Raw genomic sequence first — 11,956 nt, forward strand, 5'->3', positions numbered from 1 at the left:
AAAGACAACAAGCTGCAAGAAAAAAATAGATTGATCAGCTGTTCCTGCTTTCTTAAGTTCCGCCACTTATTTATGAGTGCAGGAACACAGCTAAGAGTCACCATGAAGAGGTAAACATCATGTTGCTGATGATTTTAGAAGAAACTAAAATAGGAGTTTCTTATACAGTACAAGGTTAGTACAAAAATAGGCAGAGATTCCCGAACACAGGAGAAGAATGGAAAGGTCAAACACAGTATTTTCAGAAGGAGATAATAAAGCTACAGACTATTCAAAACACTTCAAGTCAGTCGGCATTCTGCCACTGATTATAATTACAATTAGGACAGAATCCAAACACATTTATTTTTAATACATCATTGCACTGAAATACATTCTAATCCAAAATCTAAATGGATTAGAAACAAATTGCACAGTATAGCTAGCATTATCTAGCACCATAAGAGCTCAAAACAGCTATGTCACTAACATATCACATATTACACTAACATACCACAAAAAGAAATAGTGCAGAGAATTACATCATATCTGTGTTCTTTCACACAGGGAAAAATAAAATCAGTGCAATCAGTGGAAGTTTGCAAATTATGACCATTTGCAGCTGAGATGAAAACCCTAGGTCCTATGTAGAAAAGAAAAAATTGAAGAACATTTGTAACAGCTTGAGCTCATGCTTTATGTCAGCCACATACAGGACTCAAATATTTTGAAATAATCAAAATGGGACACCAGAAATATTTTTAAATGGAAATACATTCCTCTGAAATTAGAATTCAGACCTCCATCTGGCAGCAGCTAAGTGACTTTCTAATAATCCAGTGATAGAATATAAGAGAAACAAAACAAAATAACCAAACCCCACAACAAAAAGCCAAATAAAAAGGCAGGTGGGATTGATTTTTGTAATTAGACATACTGTTAGAGGTCATTCTGCTTAGCTCAAAGTCTGACATCTGAGAGATTTTAGTATGTAGGAAAAGATTCAGCAGTGATTCAAAGATACAGCATCATAACAGATTTTAGAGACTGAGCAAGGTCTGTAAAGGTATTTTGCTCAGGACTCAAAGTATTATTGCTTTAACCACAAGACAGACATGAGATACCCCTACTTCATTAATAATAATACAAGGCAGGATTTGTTAAAAATATGCTGATGAGGGAAAACTTACCTTGCAGTTCTGCAACAGTCGAATGAGATGCTCAAAGCAGTTACTGTTAAGGAAAATTGCCTGCAGAACAGGCCTATCTGTGCAGTCTAACATGGCTGTGATGGTATCTATAAAATTAAAACAGAACTGCCATCAAAAACAAAACACATTTCAAATCCATCAAGCATTTTTTTCCTGCACATTCCATAATACACATCAGGAAAAAATTATACAAATTATATTATCTGCACTTTTGATCAAGAATTATATGCATTTTAAGAACAAATCACTAGGCCTAAAGCAAAACATTTTGACACTGTAAAGACTACCACAGACTAATATTATAGTGAAATTTCACCTAATGAATATCTTTGATTGCTTTGGGGCTCTGTTTCAAGTAATTTCCAGTTGTGAGTACATAAGCAGCATCCCTTTTTTTTTTTTACAGCACATGAACACTTCTTTCCTCAACATACAATTACTCTGCAGCAGCCTTATACTGTAAGCATTCTCCATGGCCACAGTACAATTCCTCAGTTTTCTCAGAAGTATGGGAAAAGAAACACTTTTATTTCCCACACTGAACATCAAAATGGAAAAAACCTCAAACCCCTGTATTCTAACCCAAAAATTTATACCCAACCCTTTCAGACTATTACTTCTGGCCAATGTTTACAACAATGCCATTTGAAAATCAAACTATCACAAAACAGCACCACACAGCTATTTTATTACAGAACAGTTTTATTCTGCAATTACGAAGGTTCTGATAAGTTTTACTTCTTGCCTAGCCAAGTTTTTCTCTTTTAATGAAGACTTTCAGTCTATGAACCTTGACACTTTGTTTAAATGGTAGCAATCTGATATGGTTTCTTCTGTTTTTTTTTTTTATTAGTAAATGATTAAAGAAATATCTAAGAAGAAATGTTAGAAATGTTTCAATTGCTTAGCCAAGTCAATATTTTTTGCTTCAGAGTTATTGTCAAGAAATATTGAAAAGACTTGTGTACTCACTCAGCATTTGGACCTGCAGTGCTATGAATCTGCTCTCCCACTGCCTGCATCGCCTTGGATTAGGTAAGGCTGAATGGTCTGAATTAAGCAACTTGAAATAGTTCTCCAATATTGTACTTGTCTCCACCTGGCGCTGGTCAGAACTGCTGGTTAAGAGGATATGGACAACTTCTGTCAGGCACTTCAGAGTCAGCTCTGCCTTCCTGCTCACTTCCTCAGGGTTTCTGTCATCCCAGTTGTCACAGTCTGCTAAAACACGCATCAAAACTTCCATGGTGGCAGGAGATACTGCTTGAAGAGCATTCCTCTGAAACCCATTAAGGCAAAAAAATTATTGAGAAAAATAAATTTAGAAGAATTTAAACTTCTTCAAACCAGCTGTGTCTACTTGAGTTATCTGAACAATGAAATATGCATTACTCTATACTAATACTCTGTAGTTGTTAAATAACTAAGAAACATTCTATTTGGATTATGCCGATGGCTATAGATGAAATGCATCCCATCCTGTTCACCTAAATAGGGTCTCTTTTTCAAAGGGAATGCTTATATAGAAAAGGAAATACAATTTAAATATGTGTTATAAAATTCTTATAAGGTAGCCCTGATAAACTGCTAATTTGAGACAAACCTGAAGTTTTCATTTTAGATTATGAGATTTATGATACTTTAGAACATGTGGTAAGAACATAATCATTAGCAAATGTTTGCCTGGGCCCTGAATGCATTTTCCTCACCTTTCTTCCTGGGAACCTGACTGCCTAGGCTCAGGGACAGGAGCCCAGGCTTGTGGTGAGCTTTGAGAAGCCCTGTCAGGGATTCCATATCCTCTGTAGGCAGCTGTATTCAAGTTTTGGCTCTCAACCCTTTACTTCTTTGATCTACACTGCAGCCATGCCCATGCCTGGCCATGTCATGTCTTGAACTACTGACTTGACTGCAGTTTGACCGTAGCCCTACCTCATGGCTATGGATGGGGCTGGTAACCACTGGACTCTTGACTGACTCTAGTCACCACCTGTAGAGCAAACCCTTACTCTGATGTGTTAACCAGACTTCCTGGCTTGACTTTAGGCTTTATCACTACAGACTTGTCTAGTGGGCTGGGCTGGTCCATCCTGGTTCCAGCCAGCACAGCTGCTCCCATCACTGTCTGGGTGTAGTGAGATCACACCCTTTGCTGGTCAGGTCAACTGCTGCTGCCCATCCTGCTCAGACTCCACTTGCCTTCCATGATGGAGCAGAGCCTGGCTTTGCAGCTTCCTGGCAACCTTTAAAAACACTCTTTTCGAGATTACCAGTAGTAGCAGCTGCTTGTGACCAGACTAAGTAGGATTTTACAGAAGTCAGGTGAGAAAGTGGATGTTGACTTTGCTGCTGATGAATACCCTCATTTCCTCATGTTCTTTCAAAGACTTTTAACAGCTTCCAAGCTGTAAAGGCCTCATGCCTCCTACTGAAAGCAGCTTACTTTCAGCACTGGGAAGTAAGCTAGATCAATGTCATGCACATGAACACAAAACTTCCATCTTTGCAGGTGGGAATTCCTAACCTAGTTATGCACATTTTTTTCTTTAAAATATTACACTAAGTTCATATGAACATGTAGTTGTTCTAAACAGCAAACGTCTATGGTTACTTGAAATTGGGATCCAGCTTTTAGTATTTAGGTATTATTGCCCAGAATGATCCCGAAGTTTCTAAGACAAAAATAATTAATCATGGATAATAAATTCTTCTCATTTACAAGTTATGGAGTATTTAAAAGTCCTAAACAAGGAACAAGCATCTGGCGGTTTCAGCAGGTGAAAAGTTCAGAATATACTTACCTGACCACCAGCCACAATAGCTCCAAAGAGATGCAGCAGGCAACATTTCAGGCTTTCCTTGAGATGTTCACTTTCTTGAAAGCATTCTGATTAAATAAAAAGGAGATTTTTCTCAAAAAAACCCCACCAACAAATAATAAAAAAACCCTCCTCTATTCCCTGTCATCATACAAATTAAAAAAAAAAAAAATCAACTCTATCATCTCCATTTGGTTTTACATAAAACTCAGACAAACACACCAATTCCAGCATTATCAAAGTAACACATTACCACATTTATCAGGAATTCACAGGGCCACACCTTCAGCTTGCTTAAACTTCCCATGCCAGCTGTTGCTAAGCTTACTTAGATGATCATACAGTTAGGGAGCTAGTACCACCACTCTTTGACTTACAGCCTCTGGATCTTTGTAGAACTTCAGACAAATTGAAAAGAGTAGTACCTAGTAGATTGTGAAATCATTAGGCTTGGTAGACTAAAACCACCCCCCCCTCAAATTAGTCCTGGCATGGCAGGATGCTTAAGGCACATGCTCAGCAATTTCTTACTCTGTCCTTTCTGCCAACTGGCCAACAAGCAGAAGAGCATCTGCTGGCTAATTAGCACACTTTTAGCTTGGTCACATTATATCATATTTAAGAGACTTGGGAGGAACCACGGGGCAAGGCACTAAATGGAGAGGAGAGAACCTACAGATGACATTCCTCAGTAGCAGTCTTTAGAGTGGGTTTCCAATGCTCTGGCACGTAGATAAGGGCATTTTACTGGCAGCAACAATTTGGTCTTTTTGGCAACTATCCTATTTTTTGTACACAGCAATGGAATCTCAAGGAACAGGAACTGTGACTCAAATCTAGAAAAATCAAATCCATAAATGCTACCACTCCATGAATAGAATAACTTTTCTTTTTATTTTCAATTAAAACTAAGTTAATGGATAGCTGCAAAAACGGCTGATTTCACTCCTTCGCTGCCCATCCCTCCAGCTTGTTCCTGCTGCTTCAATTCTGTAGGCACTAGCACTTTGGTATACTAAACTGGCAAACTACCTGGGCATCCCACATTCTTGAGATTTAAGTATAGAATATGGACATGTAAGTTCTTCTCTTCCACACAACGTGTAATCGTAAGAACACATGAATTCCAAAGCAGTCATCATGATATTTAATGACTTAATGAGAGAGAAAATTGTTTCCCAAACTCGAGGCCAAGGATCATTTGCTAGTTGAATGGCACAGAGTTTCATTTTTTCTAGCTGTTAAATCATATTAAAGAGACAGACGTGCATGAACACTCCCCTGAGATTATTTTTCCATGACAGTTATCAGCACAGTTACTACAGGCATCTCATGTGCAATCACTATGTACCACAATAAAAAGAAAAGCTGGCAATTCACAGAACCAACCCTACTAAACCACATTAGGCACTGAAATAAAGAAAAATGCTTTCAAAGATGAGCAGGAATTACAAAATAGCAATGCTCAGAGCAAAGAACAAGTACAAAAAACAAACAACCAAAGTAACCCACTATATTCAGTCTCAGAAAGCAAGTAAAGGACTTTTACATTATCAGGCATGCTTAGGAGAAAGTTACTTGGGCTCACTAAGTTCATTCCTCTACAGAAAACTATTTTTTAACAGGCTGTTAAGTAATACTTACGGTAAAAAAAAGGGACAAACTCAACAGTGAGGGAAGCTGGTTTATACTTCTGTCTGCTTCTTTCAACTGTACTAAGGAAACGTCTGCAATTACATTAAAAAACATACACCAAAGAAATCAGACATGATACTTTTGTTTATTACTTACTTATTAATTTATTACTTATAATGTGAATTTATAATATGACATAGTAGAAAACACTGCCATAAATCAGGAGTTTTCTTTTGCCTACAGGATGAAAGAGCATAGTGAAGTAGTATTTCATCCTGAAGACATGAATCACAGCTAATCTCATATTCAGTACGCACTTAAAAAAAGTCTTAACATTTTACAAAATTGTTTAGTTAAAAAAACAAAATAGAAAAAAACCAGCGTTCTCTTATTTAGTTCATGCTTACAGTAACTAAGCCACCAGGTAGAACGCCAAATTTCTTGACCAAGCCATTTTAAATGGGCAGAAAACATTATTATGAGTTCATTAGACTGGTGAGAACACACAATAAAATTGAAGGGATGCAATTCTACTGATACACTTATAAAATTATTTTCAAAGATGCAAGTTATCTACACTGTGAACTTCAATAACTTCTTTTGCCCTAATTCAAGCAGGTCTGCCCACCACATTCTTTTTGGCTTCTTTGTTTGACTAGTTTAGAAAGATGGTCAGTTTTGGAAGGAGAGCATAATGTAAGCACCTTTGTGGTGATCAGTTACAACCAATCACCTCCTCATATATCCTCAAATTTAATTTTGTTTTAACTTTTATATTAACAGTAAAAATATTATAATTTTTGAAAGTTATTTAAATCATATCCAGTTTGAGAAAGCATAACATGTTTCTGTGGTGTGATTCTGTTGATTCATGGTTAAAGCTCTCATAAACCACAGAATTTACAATCCTGTGCTGGTCCACACATACCCTGCAATTCGTTGCCTCCAGTTTCGATATGGATCATAGAGACTTTCACAGAAAGCCAATGCATGTCTCACAAATTCTTCTATGGGCGTCTGATCCTCCACTTCTTTCTCTTTTGTTTTGCTTTTTAACTGAGGAGAAAAAGAAAGCTATGGTCAGAAAATTTCCAGAAGTTGAAAATTAATCTTGATCTCCCCTAGAACAATTCTAAGCCTATGAATTGTTCCCCACATAACACTATTACTGAAAGAGCAGATCTCATAAAAAGGAGCAAGATGGCAGAAATAGACAAGAATTATTAACCACGTACCTGCTGAATGTACAACGTAGTCATGGTGATAACATGGTTAATGTATGAACACATCCCAATCTCTTCCACATTAGCCAAATTCCTGCAAACAACATAAAAACCACAGACTGTACACAGTGTACCATTTGAAGCTAGTTCAAACAATGTTTGTTTTAGCATTCTGTCTATACTCATACAAAAGGATACCAGCATTTCAAAAATACTTTCCAAAAGACTGTACATAATTAAATGTTTATTTCCGTCACCATTACAGAGCTCACACGTTTTCATCTAACAGGAAGAAAGATTCAAGTCACTGTGCTACAGGCCAATTCCATCTGGAATCTGGGGTTTCAGAGGTTTAGCAGATTCCCAGGACACCCTAAATAGAAAGCTCAGAAATGGCATCTGATAACAAAGACAACAACTTCCACTTTACTAGTACACACACTTTCTAAAACTTTAGGAAACATAACCTAGAAATATTTACTCTAAATTCTCTGTAGCAAAACAAACACCTAATAAATTATTTTAGAAAATAAAGCAACAACAACTAAGAATTTCCCAGTTTTGAAGTTACAAAGATCAGATATCAAAGCGATGACATAGGAGGACTTTTCAGCAAGTAAAGGTGACACCAGTTTGTAATTCAGAAACACAATACTACCATCCACTCAGCTTATATTCAATATTCCAGGGTATTTAAACACTGCCATACAGCTCTTCGTATAATTTCAGAGGTAAGGTGAGACAAAGCATTCAAAAATGCTACTTCAAATACTCCTCAGTAAAGGAGAGTCTCTATTATATTTTATCCCCTTCCTCTCTCTAACTGCATTTTGCAACAGCAAACTGAAGAAATAGTGAGGAATAAATCCCTAAAAACTGTTTATTCATTTGTGTCAACAGAATTACACTATCAGGCAGAAGTTTCAGAAGGAAATCAGCTGCATGAGTAGTGTAATAATAAGTTTCACAAGCTGTTTATAGAATTATAAGCATGTTAAGAATGTGAAACAGTTCTTCCTGTACAATTCTCTTGAGTTATTTCATAGCTAACAGTTGTTAGAGTGCACCTTTTCTTTTAAAAGTATTTCTTATACGAGGTACATCATATCTTGAATTCCCATAGATTTATCTTCTACAGCTACAAAGAATTTAGTGTTTAAACCCCTTCTATTTCTATTGCAAACATGATTGCTAAGATGACTGCATTGCTCCCCTCTCTTTTATTCCCTCTGCCTTTATTCTGAAGATTGTGAGAAGTGTTATTTCTCTGTATCTACTGGAAGGTATCAAATCACATAATACGTGTCATTAAAATCTATATTTATAGGCTGCATCAAGATTTCTTAAACAAAACAACAGCCTTGCTGAGGTAACAATTAGAAACAAATAAAAACAATTAGAAACAAATACCTGCAAAGGATGATAAAGAATTTCACCAGTAAAAGTGACAGAGTCTGCTGCTGCTCTTCCAGGCCATCTGACATTTTCTGGACACACTGTAGCAACTGGAGCCTGAGGACCTGAAGAATGTTATCGGGAAGCAGCGATATTCCTGGCGGAATGTCGTCCACCCTAATGAAAAAAGCCAGACACCAAATTGTTAATCATACAAATGCCAAGCTGCCAATTGATTCCCATGTACTCATGTAGTGTTCCAGTAAGTTCTGTGGGTAAGGTCATCCAACTGACACATCACAAACACTTTCTAATGAGCCACAAGGAAATGTCTGGTGGCAATATACCAGCTTGAGCTGTCTTTTACCCAGCAATGAACTACATTAAAAAAAAAAAAAAGTTTTCAAATCCATTAAGTGGCTTCCTAAATCCTCCTCCATGCAATGACCTACCTTAATTGCCACAAAGAAATCACAATCTTCATCAGGTAAAAAGGTGGCCTGGGAAATACCCAGGGACAGCCACAGTGGAATGAAACATGAGAACAAAACATATGTGGAAGAACATTTTCAACTTTCTACTGAAGATTAAGAGTGTCCAAATAAATTAGATGCCAATTATTGCATAGTTATTGAAGTCCAGCTGGTATTCATCCACAGTGAACCTCATGTCGTTCTTACATAATTTTGTATCGCTTTTTGAAATGTATCTTTTGCCTATTGTTTTCTGCAAACTAAAACATTTTTAGAAACATACCAGGGAGAACCAAGACATGAAGAAAAGAATGGGTTTATTTGTGGTTTAATTTTTTTTCCAGTGATCCAAAACCAAATAAGAAAGTGACCCAGGAACAACCGTTTCAGAAACAGACTTCATAAAGAAACCCATTTCATTAACAGTATAGAATATACAGATCTGTAAGAACATTTTTTGGGATGAAAACTGTTCATCCACTGTTGCACATGCTAAAAACAGTTAGCCTTTGGCAGCAGCTGTTTACCCTGACACGTCCTCTATGAACTCTACATAGGAAAAGGAAGACACAAGCAAGAGCATTTACAGCTTACAAAAGCCTTCAACACAGCCAAAGCCAGAGGAAAGTTACAACAAAAAAATTCAGCAAGCTCAAACCCTCACTAATACAACTGCTGCGTATGTTGCACCTATGCAAGAAAAACCACAAAAAAGATGTGTAGAAATGCAGTGACTACCCCTATACAACATGATCTCTATTATTTGAGGAAAATGGAGAATAATCCATTGTTTAGCTTCTAATGTTAAAAAGGAAGCCTTTAGAGGAGGGAAAATCAGAGACTCAGCTTAGTAAAACACCTAGACAGGTGTAAGTGACAGAAAGCTCCCATATCCTAGAAAAGAAATGTTACCTACGCTTATACAGACAACCATCTACTTCAATCCCATGCCTCTTCACACAGTTGTGCAATTTGCTTTTCAGATTGTGGAATTCAGAATCTCAAGTGATTCAGAGCATTGTAACACAAATTTTATAGCCTAGGCTCTAAACTGATAGCAACACGAACCACATAACTGAGAGCAACTGCTTTTTTTTTTAACACAAATGCCAAGAAAGAAATTTTAATTTCTGTGATAGCAACTTCACCCCTTAAGATGCTGGCAGATCCACTCTCTCTACAAGCACAGTTTCTCATAATATGATAATTCAAATTCTGTATTTCAGATTCTGATAATTCCCTCTCAGTATTAGGAAAACTGTAATTTTTGACAGCTGAAATCGTATCTCCAGAAGTTAATTCCCTAAAATGGCCAACAAGTCTTTTTCAGTAAGATCATGAAATGCTTTACAAGAGAGCAAACAGCATACCCTTCATGCCTCACATCCCAAAGAATGTTTTCTTTGCAGTAGCTGCCTGTGTTGCACAACCCATGAGAATTTAGGAGAGATGTGTGAGATGTGTAAGGCATGAGAAATCCAAACTGGCATTATACAAAATTAATATACTGTAGAGCATATAAATAAATGTAAATATTTCTAAACAATCAAGCTTGTTTTCACCCCAGACCAAATTACTGCTATAAAACGAGGATTTAAATTTGTTGACACGTAGTACCAATTTTTCCCAAACAGACTCACTGTTTAAAGTACTCCAAAAGGAAGAAAAAAAAATTAATATAAAAAAACATACCCTATCTGACATTGTTACTTGACTGTTGGTATCCTACCTCAAAAATATGAGAAAGAACTTGACACATTTGGGAGCTTTTTATTTATCATTTCCTTCATGATGTTAACATGGTTATGCAGCCATACAAACTATGTCAGGTGTCTGAAAGGGAACTGAACCACCTGTACACTGCAGGCACCTATTCCAGCTCAAACACACCCTGGGAACTCTCCTCCACCAGTGGTAAGCGCTTGGAAACAAACTGCTGTAGCAAACCAGGCTTTACTTTTCAACAATCACCATGCAATCACAGAAACCGTGTAATCAGCATTCCTATCACGTTTTCTGCATCATTTTTATGTGGGTTTGAAGTCAGCAAGTTAATAAAATACAGTTTCTATGGTACCTTGTATGAGCTTCCTTTAAGCTCGTTTGCTCAAGATCATGCAAACCGAAAGCAGAAAAAAAAAGTATGACAACACTCAGGAGGCCTTTGTTATTTTTAAAAGTATTGAATCAAATGACAATTCCTCTTCAATGAGGAGAAAAAATCCTCACACCAGCTGGTAAAGGTTTTATCCTTTTTATGGTAAATACATATGACATGGATACGTGTTTTGAGGGAAATAACAGACAGACAGGTGTGCTGGTCTTTCGTGCTCAATGATCAAACCATTAGCACAGCTATATTCACCTTTTCAGCAAAATCATTAATAACATCATCAATGAGCCATTTCATACAGAGTACAGGCACACAGATGGGGGTAGAACTGAAGCTGTATAAGCCTATAAGCTGCATAACTGTATAAGCTCTATTTACACAGTCAAATCATACTGGGTACACACACACTATATTTAGAGGCTTCCTAATTCTGTACTGCTTAGCATCTTTCACATTTCCAAAGCAGACTTGAGGAAATTAGATATTATAATTTATAGGAAAAAAAACAAACCCCTTATGAGTTAAATCAGCAAGTGACAGTGCCAATTAAGAGTCCTCTCAGGAAAGAAAAAAAAAAACCCAAACCAAACCCATAATAGAATCTTTACATTTCTTAAGTAGTATTTTCTTGGATGCTAAAACCCCCCCACATATGTTTTAGATTGACAAAATTTCATGCCTGTCTTCCAAAAAGTTAGTTGTGTCCAGCAATCTGTACAGGCCTAAACAGTTTCTTATTATTTCCTGGCATCCTCTTCACTACACAAGGTCTTTCAGGTATATAGCTGTAAAACACACCAAGATTTATAGAAGGAAAAAAAGAAAAAAATATTGGTGCAGTCAGTTTCTCCTTTTAGTTAGCATCATACATTTTTAAGACCAATAGACAGAATTAGTTGTATTATACGGAATTCAGTTAAAAAAAAAAATAAATAAAGTGAGTCCACAGGGTCCTGTGGCCCCTGGAAATCAACATTTGGCTGTTCCACACTGACCTACTTTTCTTTTTCACGGGCCCAGTAATAATGTTTTCACAATGTAAAGGCCTGCAATGCAAATTGATAAAGCCCAAAAAGATGCCACTTTTCACATGTCTGATTATATCACA

General features: G+C 36.8%; 1 protein-coding gene across 5 annotated transcripts in view; it reads right to left on the minus strand.

Annotated features, from left to right (window-relative positions):
- NBEAL1 (neurobeachin like 1) overlaps nucleotides 1-11,956 on the minus strand; it is a 79,848-nt gene that overhangs the window by 50,490 nt on the left and 17,402 nt on the right. For all 5 annotated transcript variants that reach the window (XM_053948079.1, XM_053948080.1, XM_053948081.1 and 2 more), the window contains 7 exons: nucleotides 8,278-8,439; nucleotides 6,880-6,961; nucleotides 6,573-6,700; nucleotides 5,654-5,736; nucleotides 3,992-4,077; nucleotides 2,163-2,469; nucleotides 1,170-1,276 (listed from right to left, as the gene is read on the minus strand). In XM_053948079.1, coding sequence (XP_053804054.1) covers nucleotides 1,170-1,276; nucleotides 2,163-2,469; nucleotides 3,992-4,077; nucleotides 5,654-5,736; nucleotides 6,573-6,700; nucleotides 6,880-6,961; nucleotides 8,278-8,439 — 955 coding nt within the window. The remainder of the gene's footprint in view (nucleotides 1-1,169; nucleotides 1,277-2,162; nucleotides 2,470-3,991; nucleotides 4,078-5,653; nucleotides 5,737-6,572; nucleotides 6,701-6,879; nucleotides 6,962-8,277; nucleotides 8,440-11,956) is intronic.

The sequence above is a fragment of the Vidua chalybeata genome, chromosome 7 (genome assembly GCF_026979565.1).
Source record: "Vidua chalybeata isolate OUT-0048 chromosome 7, bVidCha1 merged haplotype, whole genome shotgun sequence".
Taxonomy (NCBI): domain Eukaryota; kingdom Metazoa; phylum Chordata; class Aves; order Passeriformes; family Viduidae; genus Vidua; species Vidua chalybeata.